A 23,777-nucleotide genomic window follows, 5' to 3' on the forward strand; every position below is an offset into this window, starting at 1 on the left:
TTAAAGGAAGGGTGCAACGGTCAATAGGGATTTGAATTCAAATGGAGGGGTTTTGGGCGCGGTGTTTTGAAATTTTGGGATGGGCGATCAGACGGCTGTGGTTTTGAGTTTGGGAATCACGTAGATATGATGAAGGGGAGGACAGAAGGGAATCAAGGGTTTCGGTCCATCTCTGTTGCAATGGTGCGTTGCGTTTTTGATGAGTTGGCTGCACGGTACGGTTTCTCATATGATTATCTCATCATGAATATATTTTTTTTCTTTTTTTTTTCTTTTTTCAACATTTATTTTTCTATGTAGAACATTTATGTTATTTTTATTGATTATGAGTTTTTTTTTTTGGAAGAGAAAAAAAAAAAACTACAGTGCACTTGAGCTCGTTTGGCGACTTGTGTATAAATCACTAGATTCAAAGTATTTTATAGAGGAAATGAATATAGAGGTGAATGATTTTATCATTCATTTTTTTTTATCATTTTGGGGAGATTAGAAAGGATAAGTTATAAGGTGTTGACATCTTACCATTCAGGGGGATTGGATGAAATTTTCTTCTTAAATAATCCATCTTTCTACCTTCAACTTGGACAACACTCCTTCATTTCTTTCTTCTACATGTCTAAGTTGTTCAATACAGTTCAATCCTAAGTACCAAATGAGAATATTGTTTGCATTCATAAAATATGAGTCATTCCTCCTTCTATACAAATCATAAATTAGCACCTATATTGATAAGTAGCACTATTTCTAACATCATTCCAATTTCTTTTGCTTATTTTAATAATTTTTTTACTACAAATTTTCCCTTATATAAATACAAATAGTGGTGGTGAAAAATACATCACTCATACTGAAAATGGCTTGTTAAAAATACATAAAAAAATTGGATGCAAGGTTGTTAGAATGTGATTTATCTGTGTGGAAAAACCGGCTCTTTATGCAAGGAACCAAGTCTTGTGTTCGAATCATCCTCCCTTATTATCGTTTGTATAAAGAAAAAAATAAAAATTATTTGAGATTGTACAAATATGCGAAACAACATGAAAGATAATGCAATTCAAGAAATTTAAAAACTACAACTCATTTCTCAAACTGAAACTAACTTAAGCACCCAAATCCCTTTAGGACATAATCCTAAAAGAACTTTTGCTTTGTTTTGAGCATCTTCAAGGGAATATCCAAATGAAGTAGACAAAATTGTTCTATAACAACCTATGTTGCATATTGAAGAAAGAAACTATTATTTTATGTGGCAACACATTTGAAGGAACAAACTATATATGTGGGAATTGTATAAACGTTATTATATTATTTATTTTTGTCCTTTTTTTTAATATTGATTATTATTTTTATTTTTAGGTGAGAGATGTGAGATGATATTGTATTTTAAAAAGTAAGTGGAGCCCAATATACATATTCATTTTAAAATAGGCAACATTGCATATTGGGGAAAGTATGCGTTGGTGCAGGTGGCTCGATACAAACTATTATGTGTAAGTCCTACATTGGAGAATATAGCAATAATCTACAATTTAAATATAGGTGCTCCACTTCTTATTGTATCGAGGTCTTTTAAGTTAAAAACCCCACACTTAGAAGTTCATTGGGCCTTCTCTCTTCTAGGTGGTTAAGGTAAAGATAATATCTGTGCATAGTTGGGATCGAGAATGGACCCCTATTGGGCCTGTTGGTACAACAATATGTATATTTTGCTTACTCCCTTGGCACATCAAACATTATTTGCATACATTGCCCATACCCTTTGTGATGCTTAGAACATCTCCAATGAAAATAGCAAATTTTTTCCTTGAGGGTCATTTGTTAACCTATATGTGGCGCCTTTATTGACCAAAAAAATATATATACATGGCACCTTTATACTAAAACTTGCCACTTCAAAACTTTGTCCCTTTAATCCACCCTTCAACCCATCCTTCAAATATGTTAGGATGAATAAATATACAATACTTTTGATTAAAATATGTTGTGGGACTTAATTTGTTATAGGTAACTCACATGTGCACATGACATGACACCACAGTGGAAAAGTGGGTCAAACTCTCCCCTTCCCTCCTCAAGAGCACCTGGGTTACATTCACGTAATAGACAATCTTGAGGTAACCCAATATAATACTTCTCTCTCCCTCCCTATCTTGGGGTGGGCAGTGGGTGTGGGTTAGGGCTGGTGGTGGGGGTGGCTCTGCCTTATTCTCTTCTCTCATCATGAAGAAAATATAAATTTCTTCATTCTCTTAATGATGAACATATATTAAAAAAAATAAAAAATAAAAACAAGTGATAAATAAAAACAAGAAATATCCCCTCATATCATCCCCCATCTATCCTACTAAGCAATAAAAAAGAAATTACTTTTTTCTTTTTCATTTTTGCAACTCCAGCAAGAGGAATCCAATGCCATAAATTGATCAAGGCACCCATGTGCCTTCTCCCTCAATCCTCTGCTCTTATTTCTTATGATTTAGTGGTGCAACAAGCCGGCTCCACCATTGTAACCTGTCATGGAGCTCAACTCATGCTGCCACCTTGGCCATCGAAGTCAAAGAAGTCATGTCTAAACAAAGCCATCGTAGCTGTCATCTCTCCTGGGCCAATTGGTTGTCTTTTGACGCCGTTGTCATTTGGTTGTACAAGGAAGGAAGAAGAAGAAGAAGAAAAAGGGAAACAAAAACTCCACTATGAAAAAGTCGCATTTATCCTTCATATTCCCCTCACGTTCACATGATTAAAACTCACATAAAATATAACGGTGGACCAATTCACCGAATAATAAAGAGTTTGTGGACCATTTGAATAAATAATTTAATTGAGGGATCAAAATACAACTTGGGTATAAGTTTGAGAGTCACTTGAGTAAATAATCCTATATTTAAATTACTGTGTTTTAAATTTGCTACTTCCATTTGAGGGGCTTTTGTTCTCTGTGGCATATCAAATCAACATTGCTACGCGATGTACTAATTTCATTGGAGATGCTTTAAAATATGCAATCCTTAAACAGACTTGTACATAATGTGGCAAGCCAAACAATTTCACAAGAATCACCATAATCTAGTTTCTATTAGTAGATGCTCTTAGAAATTAAGTGCTTGTTTGACATTGTTAATTTGGGGTAATAAGTGATTTTTAAAAAAATTTAGGAAGTCCAGCCCATTTGGTAAACTATGAGAAAATTATTTATTGTTAAAAATTGCTTTGAGAGAAAGTTATAAGGGAAATCAACTAATGAGGTACTTTCATTTTCTGATTATGCAAGAATCAGTTTCGAAGAGGTGCTGGGTTTAATGATTATGCGGGAATCTGTACCAACTACACTTTTAACAAAAAGTTTACCTTAATGTTGTAAGGGGATCATTTTCTTTGTAAATGAGTGTTACAATGTTATGGATTAGGATTCACCTTAACGTTGTAACAAAGGTGCAAAGTCTCTTAAATGTGAAACCAAAGATTGTAATGTACAAACTTAAGGATATGATTTACAAGCTTATGGAATGCATATGTCCATGATAGTGTAATAATAGTCCTTAATGATGTAAACTCTTGTGTTTACAAGTCTAAGGACCCAATCATTTGCTTTGTAAATTAAGGTATAACATATTTATATATTTTTCATTTAATATTTATTTATAATTCTATATTATTAATATAGAATTATTATATTTGATTATTTTTATATATATATATATTTATAAATACACAATGAAAAAATAAAAAAGAAATCACATTGAAAACATGAAGAAAAAAATTTGATTAATAATTAGTCGATTTTACAAAGAAGTATTTATATGATCATATGCTTGTGTATGATAGTGTTCTTTTGCTTAGCAATAATATGTTATATTATATGCAAAACAAGACTATACTTTAAATTAAGAATCAATTTTATAAAAATCTATATTCTTAGATTTTAAAGTATTAGCAATAATATGTTATATTATATGCAAATATAAACTATACTTTAAACTAAGAACAAGTTTATAAAAATCTATATTATTAGATTTTAAAATATTTGGTGAAATAACATTTGTATATATATATTTTTTATGTATTTTATGCACATAAAATTGTCAATGAACAAGATATATATTTTATAAATCGTAATCAAGATGTTTACAGAGTTATTTAACATAACCACAAATGAATAAATATTTGACATGTGAAAATTTAATGTTTTACTAAGTACTTTTTGAAACTTTAGATCATTCTATTATTTTTCCTAATTTTGTTCACACCTAATATTTTTATATTTTACTAAAATATTTGGTTTTTTATTTATAGAAATCATTTACATCCTAGTTACTGGTGAAATAATAGAGAAATAATAGAAGTGAGATTAGTGGAAGAAAAACATGGAACAAATTTTTTAATCCCTATTATTATTATTATTTTTAATCTAAATATATTTAAAATTTATGTTTATTGTAATTTTCTTTTAATTTATATTGGTTTTTTCAATTAATTACATTCTTATTTTAAATTTTCATATACATAAACATCAACCCAAAAGTGAAATTAATAAATAATAAAATTAAACTAGCCTACTATTCGTATACATTAAATCAACTCAAAAGATAATAAAAATTATATATATATATATATATAGTCCCCTTCTATTAAGGGATCCTTCAAATAATTTTATTTGAGGGACGCCCATTAGGGTACGTTACAATTTTTTTCCCCAATGATCCAAACAATTTTTTTTTCATTCATAGATCCCTTAAAAAAAAATGACAAATCGGAAACCGTTTCAAATCCAATTGTGTCTCACAAAATCAATGAACACGGTGATTTAAGAAAGTATTAAAATTTCAATAACTCAATTGAGTGGTCAAATAATATCGGATTCAAGTGATTTTTTGTAGCATGATCTTTGAATGAGTATCTACAAAATAGACGGTTTGGATTAGTGAAATACAATCTGGAGTGGGGCCTACAAAGATCCCTCAATGGAAGCTCTCTCTCTCTCTCTCTCTCTCTCTCTATATATATATATATATATATATATATAAACATTGCCTTTTGTCTTTTTTATATTGCTCATGTTGGCTATCAGCTTTTTTGGTTTGTTTTTTCTCTTTCTTCCTTCATCGGTTGTACAGGTTGGTAGGATTCAATTTTAGTGTTTGTTAAGAGCCATAGATTTAAAGTGATCTAATGGCTGAAATTTGGGCACATCCATGCTCCTAGCGCATGGTATAATTTTTGAAATTTATAATGTAAGTTAGTTCCTCATGTACCCAAAAGGAACCAATGTTGTGACTAGTGATAGAGTCCATCTATTCCCAATAGAATAACTTTTATGGAAGCTCTATATATATATATATATATATATAGGTTATAGATTTGGACACATGGACCTTTCTGTCAAGCACATTGAAACTTTTTGCCCATATTTGTATAACTCACATGTAGCCTAGGGTTGTGCCTGACTACATTTGTTAATGTAACTCCATATAAGTTTTTTTATTTTGACAAAAAAAACCTCCATATATAGTTTTAATGTCAAATATTTCGAAAAAAAAAAAAACATTTGTAGGAAAATGAATTTCAAATGTATTCTTATCGTTTTTCTTTATTGACTTTTTTTAGCCAAGCAAGATTAGAGACGTAAAAGAGCTACCATACTCAACTTGAAGGGAAAAAGACGAATCATACAAATTATTGGGTTTATTGATGTCTACACTTTAACATATGGGAGTTCAGTCTTTGCAATCTATAAATCTGTCATGCTTCAGATATGCAACAAATTGATTATTAGTAGTCACTTACTTTGTGTCTGTATATGATTCTTGTCATTTGACTTACAATCCTTTTTGTGTTTGAATATGCTTCTGGCATTTATCTTTTATACCAATTTGTTTGATGAGACAATAATAAATATATTTCATAATCATTTACGGCGTTCTTTGTTCTTTCAGGAACAACTAAATCTCCCCCTCACGACGGGAATTTTGGTCTCATCAAAATAATACCAAGAATGTCATAAGTATTGTCCTTTGGGGACCTTAATTCATGTCATAAGTATTGTCCTTCAAGAACCTTAATGCATTAGGCGTGCATCATATTAATATTGACATGTTAATGGATTGTCCTTCTAGGATTTTATATATGCAGTGTATTATCAATGTATTCAACTTGCAATCTTCAGAATTTGCACAGTATTTAATCATTTAGAAATAGATACATATCAGGATGATTCAAGCCTTTCCTCTAGAATGGTCTTTCATATGTAATCCAAGTCATTCTTCTAGAATGATATTTTGTACATAATGCAAGTCCTTCTTCTGGAACACTCTTTTGTACATAAAACATGTTGTTCTTATAGAACGATTTCTTACATGTCATTCTTCCATAATGGTCTTATCTTCTCATTTTGTGCTTTGAACTACATGTTCAAATTACATATAAAAATAATTAAAATTAAGAACTAAGGAACTCGAAAGTTCCAATTAGAATTTGGTTACAATATTTTGATTCAATTGTGGAAAACATGATAAATATAAATTTTTTCAAAAAAAATTTGATTATGAATTTCATGTTCAATTAAAATATCATATATGTTATGCCAGAACTGTAGATTCTTGACAATGTATGAACTGCAGGTTCTTGATAAGATATGAACTTCAGGTTCATATTAATATTAATCTCAATAAAAATGATGAACTTTGGATATATATTTACACATATCTGGAACTTCATGTTCGAATACATATATCAAATTTAAAAAAGGATATTTGGTTTTGAACTTCAGGTCCAAATTTGTATTAATATGATATTTTTCAAGGTAATAAAATAAAATGATAATAATTAATAATTATAATAATAATAAATTAAAAAATCTGAAATCCAAACAATGTCAAAACTTCAAGTTCTTAACATGATGTTTATTTTCAACCCAAAATCATAATACATATGCACTTGTTGAAATATCAATTTGAAGGTTGACACAATTAGAACTTCAGGTTCTAGAATTTCCTTCTTTTTTAATTTAATGCACATGCGACCGAAACTTACAGTTTGGATTAGACAAAATAAGAACTTCGGGTTCTAAGATATTTGAAATTTGGATTTTAAGGTATTTGAACTTCGGGTCATATGAGGAACTTCAGGTCCTTAAATACAAATTATTGAAATGAAAACAAATAACTAAATATAACTATAATAATTAAATGCTAGAATAAAATATTGTTGGAATTGTTCCAAGTTAGAGAAAAATCAAAGAATTCCAAGTCTTTATTTACTTTTTGAGAATTGCAGAACTCCAAGTCCTTATATAGATATTATATGGATTGAGAACTAAGAGACTTCGGGTCTTTATTTAATTATATAAGAATAATTTAGGGACTTTAGGTCCTTGCATAAAATAAAATAAAAATGAAATCGAAAGAAAATAATCAAGTAAAAGTGAAATACAACAAAAATAAAATAAAATATTATAATAAAATAAATTGTTGAAACTTCTGGTTCCAATGAAAAAAAGAATCAAAGAGCTTCCGGTCTTCATTTGTCTTTTAAGAATTGGGGAACTTCAAGTCCACAAATATTTATATTATAAGGATTACCTTTTAAGAACTGGGTCTTACATATAAAATGTTGACAAAAATAAAATACAACAACAAAAGTAAGACAATAATTAAATTGCAGCAAAATAAATAGTTGAAACTTCTGGTTTCAATAAAAGTGATTGAAGAACTTCTGGTCTTTTATGCCTTTTGAGAAAAATGAGGAACTTCAAGTCCACAAATAGTTATTTTACAAGTATTGATATGGAAGATCTTCTGGTCCCAATTAATTGAAAATGAATTTAGGAATATGTAAACCTTAATTGACTATAAATATAATATAGTATGCACCAATAATTTCCTCATATCACTTATAATTATCACATTTGTTCAATATTTAAACTTCAGGTTTAAATTATTACGATATGGACTTCAGGTTCCAATATCTGAATTTACAAAATTCCTTTTTTCATTCAGGTACATGGTGCTAAAGTTGTTCACAATAAATTGAACACATTACTGTATAGTGGGATTTACAGCTCAAACGAGATTACACAGCTTATGAATATCTTCAAATTTATAAACCATAACAATGAGAGAACCAACTAATATTTGGTATTGATCAACGTGGTTCACATTAACATTTAATCACCTTTTCACTTTGTAAACCATGACATTATATATGTACATACACATATCTAAAAGGATTTTCTGGCCCTTTTTAGATGTATAAATTGTAGCTTCTGGCTCATTCCTTCATATGTATAAAATTTAGGATCTTCAAGTCCTTCATTAAATATATTGAGGATCAAGATGTTCTAGTCTTAATTCCCCTCTTTTTTTATTCCAACTCCATCATAATACACATAGTAGAGAGTGAAACAAATATTATCTTTTCGTATAAATGTGAACCATTTATAATAAATAGGCATTGATTACTTCTGGCAATCATGATTTCAGTTATATGTATAATACAAGACTCTAAGTATCAATATTATATGCATACAAATATACATATATAGGTATATATACATATAGTAAAACAACATTTATCACAGTATACATAAAGTTAAAAGCCAAACCCATGAACTAACTATATATATATATATGTATAGGTTATATAACATATTATATTACCATTGTAAAACGAAATTAACTAATAATCCAAAATAAAATAAAATGAGTAAAGTGGTATAAACAAAGAATAAAATAAATAAATTAAAGACTATGAAATTCCAAGATAATCTAATATTAATGCGGATTCAATATGTAGATAAAACTGCAAGTTTAAGAATTGGATTTCCAACCAATTCAGGTTCATATAGGCACAAATAAGTAATGAACTTCAGATTCATATATAGTATTAAGATCCATGAAAAACTATTAACTTCAGGTTCATATACTCGAAACTTTAGGTTCGAATACGTAGATCTAAATAAATTGAATTAATAGTTGTGCTTTGAACTTCATATTCAAATTGATGTATATGCACTTGAAACTTCTAGTTCGGGTTCTTGACATAGTAGGCCTTATGGAATTCTAATTTTGATTAATACAAAATCAAGGAGTTTCATGTCCTTATGTGCTCTTTAAATTCACGAAACTTCACACCCTCAATTATTTGGAATCAAATAACTTCAGGTTTTGATTCAATCAAAAAGACTATAGGTCCTAATCAAGTTATATGATGAAGATCGAGGAACTTCGAGCCCTAATCTTTTGTATAATACAAACTCATTATAATAATTAAGATGGACTCTATGTCCTAATCAAGTTATAAGACGAGGATAAAGGAACTTCGAGCCCTGATCTTTTGTATAATACAAACTCATTATAATAATTAAGATCATGCATAAAATTAAATAAACAAACAAATAATAAAAAACATGGCATTATATTTATGTGTAATAAGAATAAGAATCTTTTTTTTTTCTTCTTAAACGAGCATAATGAAGTTTGATGGTGAGTACAAAGAAACTCTATACCATGTGATGACTCTAGCTCATATAAGAAGAAAGAAAATTTAGAGATAAAAAAATACCAAGAGCAATGTCGTGCTGATAACGTATTATATAACTAAGGGAAAATTGTAGAGAGAATTAGAAAGTAGAGAAAGATAATAGAATTTGTGTAAATCAACTTGTATATCTCATGTTGATAAGACCTCTTATTTATAGGCTTACAATGGTAAGACATTAACAACTCATAAGTTTCAAGCCCATAACTATGGTATTTAGTGTATATGTTACCTAGAATTAGAAATGGTGAATCCTAAGAGGTATGGTGGTCATCCACCAACTCATGCATTTACAATAATTCTTTCTTTATTTACTCATGCTGATGTGGTTTATCCTTTCTTAGATTTCTCGTTTCTTAAATTATTTTCAACATTTGACCCAAAAAAAGAATATATTGAAAAGAGAGTTTGTTTTGGATTTGAATAGCTCTAGACGACTGAAAATGCTGAAATTAAATAATAAAAGTAAGTTTATAAAATAAATGAATAAGTAAATAAACGAAATGAATGAAAAGCCTATCAACTAATTGGGTTGTGTCGAAGACGATCGCATACTGAAGGAGGGAAAGCAGGTACCCATGAACCGAATTTCTATTGTGTTTTTGTTTTTCCCATCTCTCATCTACTTAAATTATTGCTGGCTTTCTGTTTGGTGGCCGAGAAAGTTCAATGAAACCGCAAAGAAAATAAAATTTCAAAGTTTCTCGATGTTAGTTGGGATCTTAAAATTGGATTCATAGTTCGACAGCAGCGAATTGTTTTCTTGAAATTGAATTTGAATGTATAAGAACTTGGAGTTCAAAATTATGGGAATTGGGTAGTCAGCTGTTTGCTTGAAATCGAGTTGGATATTGGATTGAAGTTAATGGGTTAGTTCTTGAAATGACATTGCTTTTTTGAAAATTTGATTTTCACAGTTAGGCATGTAGAGTTGTTCTATATTCAATTAAATTGAAGTTTTGATGATTTGTAATGGACTTTAAGCTTGATGAATTGTTCCTTAGCTTGAGATGAATGATGGACTTTTTTCATAAAGATTATGCTTTGTTAGTTTCATGGGGAAGAAAGGAGTTTGGGTCAATGCTTTGACAGGCAAGGCGTTGATGCGAGGCATTTTAGTCGCGTTATGCGAGGCATAAACCTTGAAGTAGTAAGGCGTATGCCTTTTGAATATTAATTTATTTATAAGAAAATTTTATGAATAATATTATACCCATATGTGCTCTTTGATGTATACAAACATACTTTGTTGGCAATATACAAATTAAACTTTTGTATCTCGTGGTTTGTACAACCTCATTACTTCCACTTTATGATATAAATGCATATCTAATGTCCATTCGGGCAGTTTTTGTCCATCACTTCATTATGAGTGACACGGGGATTTCCATAACATGCTTCCACTTCATCACATAAGACAAATTGCAATATGGGATGCATTCGCTTTCATATTTCTGATAGTTGCACTATATTCGAACATCTTTTCGGCCAAGATATGCACAACTGCAATTATTTTGCTGTTCACCATATTTCACTAAATATACAACTGTCCTCCGAAATTATAGAATATTTTTTCATGAATGTGTGCTGACGAAACATTGATCTCGTTACATACTAATATAAAGAACCTATGTATGTAAATTTGGGAAGCATGTTGCTCAAGAATTTTCAGTGTGGTTGTAAGCACTTTCTTTGACTGTTTTCGTATGCATTCAAACAACTTAACGCCTTTTCTCAAGTAATATTTCACAAACTTGTTCATATATTTACGCATTGAGTAGTACACATACCACCGAAAAAACTTAGGTGTAAGGAGTGATTTCGCCTACGCATCTTGTTTTGCATACATCATTTGCAGCCATCCTTTTGTTTGTGTGTAGTAACTTTGTCCTTCAAAAACTCTAATTTCTTTTCAAACTCATTGATTGTAATTGGTTCCCAAAGATATACTTGAAATGATCGTACCAATTCTTTATCATTTAAGTTATTATGTGCATTCCTTACCACGTTCCATGAGCACAACTTATGATTGCACATGGGCAACACATAATTGATTTATGCTAATCGCCTCATCCCCATCCGTCAGTATTGATGTAGGCTTCTTGTCTTTCATGGAGGATATGAATGTCTCTAATAACTACTTTTATATTCCAAAGATCTCGTCAACCAATATGGCACAACCAACACTATCCCGGTGGTTGTTTGAACCAACAAATAATACTAGAGGCTTGTCATACATATTGGTTTTGTATGTGCTGTCGAATATGAGGACGTCTCCAGAGGCAACATAATTCAAAAGTGAAGTAGAAGTGTCTCAAAACAAGTTAGCAAGCATATTCTCCTAATCTACACTAAACTTACAACAACAAAAAATCAAGATCCACTAACACTTTCTCTTTCATGTAGGCGAGTCTAACTTCAGTGTTGCCGTCTAACAATATTTTCCTACGTGATGCATCAAACTTCTTCTTTAAGAATCCAAGTCCTCAGCTCATGCATTGATGTAGGCTTAAATCCTACACCATATGCTGTAATCCCTTCCACCATAGGTAACCAAAATGGATCATTTACAATATTAAATGGGAGTGCTCTAGAGAAGAAAAAACAACCAATCTTTCAACAAACTTTCTTTCTTTCTTCTTATTTGTATGCTGAATTTAATGTACTTTGTCGAGCTTCTAAAGTGACAAATCTATCCATTGGTCCTTTTGATTTAGGTTGTGCTCTAAGAGCCTCATCAACTGCAACATTTCTAGTACTGGGGATTTCATATTCTTTATCCAATGAAGTTTCCATACTCTGAGCCCCTCCTCGTGGACCATCCCCAATCTCTCTAAGCATTTCATTTTTCTTTCTTTCTTCAAGCTGAAATTTTTTCAAAGTTGTGGTACACTCTTTTTTCACATGCTCAGGAACTTTCTTACATAGTTGCATACCATGATGAGTCCCCAAATGATGCTTAAGTCTATAAATTTCTCAATTGCACCTTTGATCACAAAATGTGCATCTCAAGTATTTTTTTCCCTCTATTTCTTTTGCATACTTCCACGCAGGATCTTTTCGATCATAGCTATAAAACAATACCATTAATATTTCTAAGATACAAGTATGATGCATGTACGTCAAATTTCTATTATATCACATAAATGAATAAGATAACTAATATACTTGAAAAAAAATTGAAAAAAATTTATATGGAACCTCAAATTGCAATTGCGAAGAATTAGAGAGAAATAAAATAGCCTACTTGCAGTCGAAAGATGACGAGAATTTTTGAAATTGATGGAGATTATTTAGCAATGGTAGAAATTAGGGTACTGTATAATATATATATATATATATATATATATATATATACTAGCTCCTTAGCCCATGCTCACGCATATGCTAATTGGTTATTTTTTGTTATTATTTTTTTAGTATTAAGAAAATATAACATGTTTAGTTATTGTTTGATTTCATTTTTAATTTTAATTTTTAAATATAAAAATGTGAATTTACCATATTATTCTCATTTAATTAATAATTTCAATTCTTAATGTTTGAATTAATTAATAACATTTTCTGGTATTTTGAATGTTTCATCATTTTCTGTCTTTTGCTTTATATGCAGCCGGCTGGATTTAGAAAATGCAATAAAGATATTAATTCTTCTTGCCTTAAGTTTATTACAATAAAGGTAAATAAGAAAAACCGAAACTTGCTTTTTTTTCAAAGATTTTTTCTATTTAAACCCCACACTTCTCTTAGTTCACCCCAATACTTAAATAATTAAGCTGTAAATTTTATTATTGTGTAAAAAGACAAAAAAGGTCATCCAACTTAATACTTAACCCTAATACATCTATACACACACCCCACACACCACACACCCCACAACTCTTCAAATTAAGTTTTAAAAAAATACAAACTCTTCTACATATGCCAGATTACTTTTCTCTTTTAAAGATGTTGAACATTGATGAGCTTACCACTTTGAAATCTGTGTGAAAGCTTATGAAAAGACTTGTTGATTGTTTCGCTATAATGATCTTATTCTCTTCCCTTTGTTGATTGCTTTTTTTTAAACATATATAATCATCAGAAAATATTAGTGACACAAGCAACACAAGTAATAAGCTTTTCCCCCTTGGAAAACCAATTTTCCATGTCTTCAACTTTTAAACACTGAGCAACCCCACTTTCCTAACTCATACAACCCCAAACCCACCAAAAAAAAAAAAAAAACTTATTTTCTCCTATAAAGGTAGCTTGTGGAGTTTAAATAGAAAATCTCTTTTATTTCTTATTTTTTCAGCTTGGAGTGTATTTGAGGGTAGTTTGGGAAGATAATGGGGTTTACTTAGAAATTGTGAAAATTTAAATTAAAAGTTGGGATGAACTAAGAGAAGTGTGGGGTTTAAATAGAAAATCTCTTTTTTAATTATCAAAACACTCCAAGTAAAACGACGTCGTTTCATATAGAATATTTTTTTAAACACTGCAATTGAAACGACGTCGTTTCATTACAATAAACCTAAAAAGAAAACAGGCGACTCGTCTTCCTCGCAGAGTCGCAGCCAATTTGCATACTCGCAAAATTTATTCAGGTTCAGAAGCGTCCAGATCTGGCACGCCTCGCTACGCCTGGCCACGCCTCGCTACGCCTGGCCACGCCTTGCAACACCTCCGTACGCCTTCCCCGCGCTAAACGTGCAACTCGTGAAACAGCCGACCGCCTCTGGCGATTTCCTGTCGCCTCGCTCCGACGCTCTCGCCGACGCGCGCGAAGGCATGCCTTTAAAAACACTGGTTTGGGTCAGATATCTCCAGCATCTGTTAGAAGAGTCCCGATCTTTTTCATAATAAACCAATTAATATATCTAAAGGAAAAAGCTTTACTGAGAATTTTATGTTTTATTATGAATTTATCTTTTTCCTCTTGAGGGAGAGAAAGAGACATTTGGCCTGTTTGGCTGAGTTTTAGAAAACAATATAAATATAAGTTGGGTTTTCAAAAGTAGTAGAAAACAGTTCTTATCACTTGTTTTCAATATTTTTGTAAGTTTTCAACTGAAAACAGATTCTCGAATACCATTCAGTTCTTTTCTGTTTCCAAGCATGTTTTCCTTAAACCGTTTTAAAACTCGTTTAGGTGCGTGTTTTCATATTGTTTTCTGTTTTCACGATTTTTAGTGGCAAGTATTTTTGAATGAAGAATTGAGCATGCCCTTATTGCTTTACTAGTTGTGGTAATTATCTATTTATGTAGAATTAGAATAGATATTAAAATAGACACCAGAGTTGGAGCCCTACAAATTGGCAGTGTGTATTCAAGAGTCCTAATAGGTTTTATGTGTTAGAAAATCAGTGTTTCATTCAATCTGCATTTCTTTATGTACTCCTCTCTCTGCAACAATGTTCCAATTGTTGCAGTTTCGTGGATTTTGTCTTTTGCTTATCATTTCATTTTGGTTATCAAATAATGGTACTATAATTGTTTAGAAAAGTCATCTCATAATTGTTTTGATGTCAAAAGGTGATGTTTTCTAATATCCTTTGGCAGGAAAGTTTGTTGAAATAGCGTAGGAACTTCATTCATCTTACAGATGGATAATGATAATGATTTCACTTTTTGCCAGGTAATTGTTATATGCACATTTTATTCAAGATCAAGAAAGCTATACCCCTAAAATATGCTCACTGGTTTCAATGCAACATTTACAGTGGACTGTTTTTTCCGAAATATGATTCATTGTTGGTTGGGTCCAATTTATACATGTCATAATTTTTTTTAAATGTAAGGTGTGCGGTATATTTTAGGTTGGCTCACCTGGCAACCAGGATGGTCTTGAGACAAAGAAGCTCACTTCAGATATAGAAAATATTGCCATAAAAGATGGATTGTCAAATGGCACTAATAGTAATCAGAATAGAGGTTTTCTGTGGCAAAGTGGATTGCCATTAGGTGGCACTTCTGAAAAGCAGGAAACAGTTGGTTCTCTTTCTGTCAGTGTTATTGATGCGTCATCCACAAACCGAAAATCTGAATTACCAAAACAACCATCGTCAGGAGGTGCTGGGAAGTCAGTGAAGCCTGTACCTCGTGCCAAAGTTCCTTTCGAGAAGGGGTATAGCCAAATGGATTGGCTCAAGCTTACTCGAACACATCCTGACCTTGCAGGTACATAGTGACATGTGCTTCCGGCTGAAATTGCTTCTCAAATTCCATAACTGCATTTTTCTTCCCAGCAATCATTCTTTTGATTTTCTTTTTTCTTGTCATTTGTGTTCTGGTAGCTCTCACGTATTCATAATTACTGAGTTTTTTTTCCTTCTCTAGTTGTAAGCTTTTACATCTCTTATCACGAACTCTAACTCATTTGACTTATCTTTCTTAAAGCCTTTGTATTTTTTGATAATCCTAAAGGCAATTCTCAAAAGATAGAAGGAAAGTTACTTCAAACTTTTCCAAATGAAAAGGGTTGGATTGGGAGGGCCTGTATTCTAGCTTCAGGAATTTATTGAGGTTCCTAATTTGTTCTTTTTGGAAAAAAAAAATGTTTAGCAATATTTAATTGTGTTCTTAAAGCACAAAGCTGTTAATGATATCCTATTTTCAATATGAGCTTGACGAGGTGCATCTCTTGCTCAAACCTCAGAGCTACATATTACTTTGTGTGTGGATCTATGACCTCTAACAGACCCAATTGTCCAATGTATCTTCATTTTCAGGCCGACTGAACCAATGTATTCTGGTAGTATTATTTCTGGATTATCCAGAGGGTTTCTGACTTCTGGTTGACAAAATCTTCATTGCTTGCAGCTAGAAAGTTCTGGGTTTTCTTAGCGATTCTCATTTACCTAGTGTGCCTGCATTGAACTGCTTAAAGAAGCTAATGAATGTAGCTACTTCAGTGTGTATGTAACATGTATCTGAGATAGGTTATTCATCGTGAATTTATGACGCATATTATTATAAGTTCAGGAAACAACTTGTGATTTCTCATATTGTTTTAAGTGCAGTCATTGTTAGATCAACGTTAGCTTCTTGATATACGAGTTCTGTCTCAGGTTTAAAGGGACAGTCAAATAAGAGGCTGATTTCAATACATGAAGTTAAACAACACCAAAAAGGGGATTCAATGTGGACTGTTCTAAAAGGTCGTGTGTACAATTTGTCTCCTTACATGAGATTTCACCCTGGAGGTATGTACATGATCTTATTCTGTTCAAGTTAAATGTTTACTGGATTTAGTTCTGTCATTCAATGTGTGTATTGCTAATGCAGGCTATTACCTGCATTTTCTTCGTGACACCCAAATTTTTTAAATTTATTTATTTGTCATAGGCATGTTTTATCGGGTTACTATTGTTAGAATTCATAGTTTCAGTAATTAGTTTTGAATATTTTGGATGTTTGGGAGGAAGGAAGAGATCACAGGGAGAGTATGAAGAAGAGAATGTTGCTCTGAAAATAGAAAAATGGAGATTACTGTTCATTTCACTCCACTAGCCAATATATCGTTAGCAGAGAGAGAGAAGTGAGATGCTTCTCTAACGGATTTACATCAAAATTGAATCCTAGCCATTGCTTCGATCATCCTATGAGATGCTTACATTTGTCATTAGCTGGCACTCAAGTCTTAGGCTAGAAAGAGAGTCCACTTGGACTATGATCCAATGGCTCACATTACAAACAGAAATTAAAACGTATAAAATGAAATTAAAACAAACTTTCTGACCTTGGCTCCAAGGTTTTCAGCTCTAGGGTTACACATCAACAACTATCACTCTTATTGAAGTTTCCTTGCTCCAGTATGCCAACTTAGCTGACAAAATAAGATAAATAGGATGGGACATTTACGAGTACGATGCCAAAAATCTGGGCATTCTTTGTTGCTTCTAATGAAGACAAGCTATAAAAAGATGAGGGCTATTTGTTTAAGTTCCTTGATGGATGCATACCCTCGTTTTGAGCTCATTAATGACCTAGGAAGAGTGATAATATGGAAAGGCAAAACGGTTGAATTGATGAACAGTGTTGTTAACAAAATCATTTTCTATTAAGCATTTGCAAATGCATTACCACCAATTGATTACGTCCTTAATATTGCAATTGGTATCCATCCCCCAGAAACTTCTTGGTGACGGGGTCGTTTGTTCTTACTGCTACTAAGCATAAATATTTGACTTTGTCGAGAGTTTCTGTATGCCTTAGTTGGTAAGAACTACATGACATACTTTCCTTATTTCTAACGAAACTATTTTTTTCAGGTGTTGATATGCTAAAGAAGGCGGTAGGAAAAGACTCTACATCTTTATTCAGTATCCTTTCTAAAATTTACATGGTTATGCTGATTTCCTGAGTATGTTTGGCCTAGTTACTTCTTGCTGGACCTTTGGTTTTATTGTTTTGTTCTTCAGTCAGACCCCTCCGTGAGAACAAGAGAATAGATTTGCTTACAAGCATTAATTGGCAGTGAGCAAATCTGTTCTCTGAGAACAACTGCCCATAAAACTTGCTACTACTAGTGGAAGAGTTGAATTAGGCAGATTTTTTCTTTTCTTATTCACCAAAGAAATTTTGAATACTAATATCCAAAACTCAGTTATACTTTAAGGTTGTATTTGTTTCTTGGAATCAAGGCTGGGAAATGGATTTAGTCCTCCCTAAGAATGCCTTTGTTAAGTGCAAATTACTTTGGGTTTGGCCTGTCCATGGACAACCCACAAAGTTAAGGTTTTGCATTTCTAAGGGAAGTGGTGTATCTCCTAAAGCCATTCCCTGGTTTTGACTTTGAACTTGGATCCAATCCTTGGCAATCTTTGGTTTCTTATATAAGTCGTTTCTGAAGTTCCCCCAACTTTGTTTAGTCAATAATAAAACTTCAAAATACCTTATAACCTTTGGAAATAAATGACTTATGCTAGAAACCAAGGATTACTGAGACAAAGAGAAGATCTAAATCCACTTGTAATTATAATGACGACCATACCATATATTTATGCTTTCAAAAACTGAAACTCTGCTAGTATCCTGATAACCTTTGGAATGTTGGATTCTGTTGGTTTCTAATCACTTCATTCCAAGGAATGAGTTTAGGATTCCTAAAATCCGATTCAGCGAAACAACACAACCAAATGGTTTTCCTAAGCCTGGCCAAACCTTAAGTGAATCTAGTGCCTACAAATCAGCAATGTGTTTTGGACCATCTTCCTTTTTACTTACTCTTTTGTAAATTGCTATTTACTTTTGCAATCCTTATTACACTACTCTAGATAAATACCATGCTTGGGTGAATGCTGAATTTTTACTTGAGAAGTGTCTTGTTGGTACTCTAGACGATGGCGATGGGCAACATTCCAATCATTAGAAATTTTGAGCCTGTTCATCATACAGGCAGATTGGTACAGCAATTTATTTTTCAGTTAAAATTTTATCAAGCGAACATCATTTATCATACCAGAAAATAATACATTTTTACTCTAGAGCAAGACTCTCTCATTCACTGTTGTACCATGTTGTCAAATTCAGATTCTGTTGTATATTGTAATTTTCGTAATAAGATTCGTGCCTTAGGGCTCTATGGTTTGTGCTTTGAAATAATCAAAATAGTAATTTATGTTTAAACAAAGCTCTTGATTTTAAATGCTAAATAGCAGGTTTGGCACAGCATATCACTGATTCAATTATCTCCCCATAATCTAACTTAAAAAATTTCGACGTGTATTTTTTATGATCACAGCGTGCTCGGCAGTTTAGCTGCTAAACTAGCAAGGGCAACCGGGTTCTTAACAAGCTGTGGAATATGATTTTTCACATCATCAAACATCCGAAAACCCTTGATATATCTCAATGCGATCAAGAGGAAGGCTTCTTATTTTAGCATAAGCTGCCAAAGAAAATGACCTGACTCATTCTTCACTTCATATATTCCTGAAGTACTTAACGTGGACAAATTTTCTTAAATTTGAAAAGTACATAGCCCTCTCTAGTCGAAAGTAGGTAAAAACATCTACCTTCATCAACGGTCAAATTTACAAAAAAGTAGGAATAATATCCGTGGCACAATCTCTGTAATGATATTGTAGTCTTATGGTGATAATATAACTAAACTAGAATCTAAGCAACAGGGTAAACCCTAACTTGGTCTAGGATAGGGCCACAAAGAGCTCCGTAGTCATCAACCCTGGTGTGGTAGAAAGAGCTGTAGAATGTAATTCTGGTCCTGGGTGAAGCTGCTTTGAACTTGAGACTAGCAGCCTTGAACCCGCCTTTTCCTTGGGAGGTGAAGGGAACTTTTAAGGTGTCCTTGCCGGCAAATGCTTCAACCATCATCGAACCGTGGCAGCCGTTCCTTGCATCGCCAACGACGAATGAGAGATTGTAGATCTTGTTGGGCACAGTTCTAAGAACCTGGGCAATGGCACTTTCTCTCCCTGCAACAAGCTCAACAGCGCCTTTTCCAAACGGGACATTGAAGTGTTGGGAGTCGATGAACTTTACGGCTTTGAGGGACTCGATGATCCAGCCAGGAAGTGGGGATGTCACATCTAGTTGTTTTGGAGGGAGGAGTACACCATGGGAAGAGTTGAATAACCTATGGGGCGCCTCCTCAAACCCAGGATTTCTGACCAAATTATCTGCAAGAAACTCAATGTTTTAATAAGCAAAACAAACACAAAACAGGAAACAGAGTAAGCTTATAGCACTGAGTTTGTTTCAGATTAAATTGAATGCTCAAATTCTCAACCAAGGTATATAATTCATCAGGCCTCAGAAAACGGGGAACACAGGGTATACAATTTAGCTAGCTAAATGTGTAGCTCAATTGTTCTTCACCCAAAAAAGAAGCAAAAAGGGTCAGAAAGGCGAACTCATTGTTTGTTCATATGGATGCATATCAATAAAAACCACATCTTGGATATATCACAAAGGACAGGGGTACCCAGATCTAGATAACCCAGATAACAATCAAGCAACAAACTTCTGCAAAATCTGCAGAGATCCTACAAGTTTTAGAAGAACAATCCCAAATACAGATTGATCCAAAATTTAGAACAGAAATATATTCTTTATACAGAGAATGGCATAAGCATAGTTAATAAGTTTTTTTATAATTACCTCTAGTGGGTAGTGCAGGGAAGAGTTCCTTGATAGCAATTGCATCTAAGAGAGGACCACAAGCAGGGTCCTCTTGAACCCCAGGATTGTGAAAAGTCACTTTTACTACATTGGAAGTGGCTCTGAAACCCCAAGCATAAGTATCACCTCCATTGCTGCTATAGAGTGTCTGCAACGGAAGGTTCCCTGCCTGAGGAGGAACTGAGACCCTCAAAACCTCTTCTTGTGCACAAGTCCTTGATGCCCCAAATGTTAGAGCATACAGAGACCCTGGTTTCACCTTTATGGTTTGAGAGATGGAGGCCTCATTGCCAAGCCTCACAGCATGAACACCATGAGCCACAGAAAAGTACATTCCACCCGGTTGCGGCCCGCCGGAGATGTACTCCACGAAGCCATTGATTTCCCATTTGGGCAGTGCATATTTGCCTATGAGTACTGTTTTCTTGAGGCTTGTTGGTTTTGGCGGCTCTTCAAAGTTGCCATTGTTCAAGAGCCCTGAAGAAGATAAGCAGATCAAAGATATGATAACTGATAAGAAAGTGACTGACTTTGGGGTAAACAACCAAAAACAAAAGGAATGTTCAACAAATCTTTGTGGGTATCTCAACATATAAAAACCCCAACTTTCGTATAGCATATCAGCTCAGAATCAGAATGTACCTTTTTTTCTTCTTTTACCTACATACACTACATGACTACGACCAATGGGGGGAGAGAGAGAGAGAGAGCACAAAGTTGAGCAAATATAGACTTTAAAACAAACTAGATCAGTTCATAGTTCAACAAAATGCTAAAATAGTTTAAATCAGTAAAGACAGAGCTCAGTAAACAGATCAGAACAAGATATTCACCATAACGACTCAACTGAGGAAGGTTAGATGAGAGAGAGAGAGAGAGAGAGAGCTTTACCATCCAAAGGCACATGTACAGCTGCATAAGCAGGATTAGTGAACATAAATGAGAATGCAAGCAGAAGAGAGAGCACAGCTGCCATTTTCACCCCAAAAAAGTAAGAAAGTGGTGAGAGGTGTTTGGTGAGGGAGGTAGGGAGAGCAGAGCTTGAGGGCTTACATTTATAGTGAAGAGGATAAGATGGGCAAATGGGGACGAAGGAAAGTTTTGCAGAAATCACGTTAACAAGAAGCCACCTGGCAACCTGCCTCCTCCTATCAATCAAAGCTGTGAAGCATTCAAGCACCCCCTGTTGGGTTTTTGTCTGCTTCCCCTGGTTTGTGCAAACCGACTTTTTCTCCATAATTCATGCCAGTGTTATTCTTGTAATTTTACTTTCTTTTTGTTTTGGTCGAAAATTTTACTTTCAAATTTTTGGAACTCAATGACCATCATCATCCAAATTCAAAAGCAACAAGAAGGAAAATGTACAGTTCTGTTTTGTTTATGATGAACCATGAGCCTAAAACCCCATTATGTTTTGATTAACATAAATTATAAGGTCGGATTAGTGTTGAATACGAGTAATTTTCGTAGAATAATAAGATTAGTGATATGAATTTTCTCTAATTCAAAATTAAGTGAAATTTCATTTCCTGGGTTTGAGTTTTAAGGTTTTTTCTTTAATACAAGCAATATTGAGGAAATGATAAAAAAATACATAACAAAGAAGTTCGAGTGCAAGAGTAAAAACTCTAAACTACTAGATGAATTTCACAACCATATAACCGGTGAATCCTCACATTGAGTAATAATCAAATTAAGTTAGCATGTAATTATTTAACATGATTAATCAAACAAGTCAACTCAAAGTCGTTGATTAATATCCAACATACGATCCATCTATGAACATGCATTGATTGGTGCACCTATCTATCATTTGGGATTTTGCAAGAGCTTTGGAGGAGGGTTTTAGGGTTATGGATGTCTTTTCAACAAGGGATTGCTTTGCTCGTGGGTTGTGACCGATTCTGCTTTTGGAAGGTCTGACGAAAATGGCTTAGCAAAGATATGTCAGATTCTGTTTCTGCAAATTAATTTTTATTTGCTTTCGTCTGCTAATTAAACTGATTTCTATTCTTTCAAAAAAAAACCGTGTGGGCTCATTATCATTCATTTATTATAATGCAGGACTTTGCTTTTTCCAGTTCACTTTTTTTCGACCACAAATTCCATTTCCGCATAAATAATAAAAATAAGTAGCTAGAGAAAGACGACCTATTATCATTTCGTCTTTGGGACCTACATCATCAAAGCCAGGTGGGGCTAAAATTGTAAAATTGCAGGATTGACATAGAAAATATAAGTATATCAAATACATATAAGTGTTTAAAACACATATTAAAATTAAACTTTTCGAAATTAGTTATGTCTAATTATTTTTAAATAAGAAAGAGGTCAAAAAAATGAGAAAGAGGTCAAAATAAAGGGGAAAGCAGGCAGGGCCACTCCTAGCCTACTATGGATCTATATCCTTGCCTCTCTTAAAAATTTACTGACACGTGTCATATAATATTAACACGTGATTTACTGATATTATAACATGTGATTTATTAATATTGTAGCATTTTTACAATCATACTAAAAAATTTCCTTGCCTTAATGACATATCAATGTTAATGATAATGATTGTTTGTTGGGATTGAAGGCCTATCAAATGTTTAAAAAGTACGAATGAATGAAATAACTTGTATCTTCTCTATCTTTAATATTAACACCATGAATGATAATCAAATTGTTTGAAAGCTACAAACATCTATCTTTTCTATTATATAAGAGAATTATCGTTATCAAGTAAAGAGGATTATAATGTATATATTCTTAAAAACCAAAAGTATTATAGTAATTCAACCTCAATTTTAACACTCATTTTATCTCTCACGCTACTTATGTTTTCTCAATTAATTCTCTCAAATAATAATTTCCTCCTAAGCACATGTATGTGTGGAAATTGAGATTAGATTCTCTTGTGCTTTTTTAGTTGCGTGCCCTGCATAACTAAGTGAAGGCATACACACCAAGATTTTGTGCGTGGTCAAAGTTAGAAAGGGAGAGGGAGAAAAATTGACATACACAGATGTTATGGAAGCTTGAACTCATGACCACTTGAGAGCACACCAAATATTTAGAACAATCCAACTAACGCCCCATTAATAGATACACAACATAATTCAGTGAGGCC

General features: G+C 32.8%; 2 protein-coding genes across 2 annotated transcripts; one reads left to right on the forward strand and one right to left on the reverse strand.

The window, feature by feature from the left end:
• The first annotated feature begins 14,998 nt into the window (after positions 1-14,998).
• On the forward strand, positions 14,999-19,151 carry RLF (reduced lateral root formation). The gene is made up of 5 exons (XM_008233237.2): positions 14,999-15,155; positions 15,337-15,697; positions 16,588-16,722; positions 17,791-17,841; positions 18,796-19,151. Exons 1-5 carry the CDS (start codon positions 15,123-15,125, stop codon positions 18,888-18,890), a joined length of 675 nt encoding a protein of 224 aa, XP_008231459.1. The 5' UTR covers positions 14,999-15,122; the 3' UTR covers positions 18,891-19,151.
• A 246-nt stretch (positions 19,152-19,397) lies between these two features.
• On the reverse strand, positions 19,398-21,797 carry LOC103330638 (protein TEEBE-like). Its single transcript, XM_008233239.2, has 3 exons — positions 21,554-21,797; positions 20,642-21,139; positions 19,398-20,160 (listed from the first exon to the last, which is right to left on the reverse strand). Exons 1-3 carry the CDS (start codon positions 21,636-21,638, stop codon positions 19,640-19,642), a joined length of 1,104 nt encoding a protein of 367 aa, XP_008231461.2. The 5' UTR covers positions 21,639-21,797; the 3' UTR covers positions 19,398-19,639.
• Positions 21,798-23,777: the final 1,980 nt, after the last annotated feature.

Source organism: Prunus mume, linkage group LG5 (assembly GCF_029339155.1).
Source record: "Prunus mume cultivar Tortuosa linkage group LG5, ASM2933915v1, whole genome shotgun sequence".
Taxonomy (NCBI): domain Eukaryota; kingdom Viridiplantae; phylum Streptophyta; class Magnoliopsida; order Rosales; family Rosaceae; genus Prunus; species Prunus mume.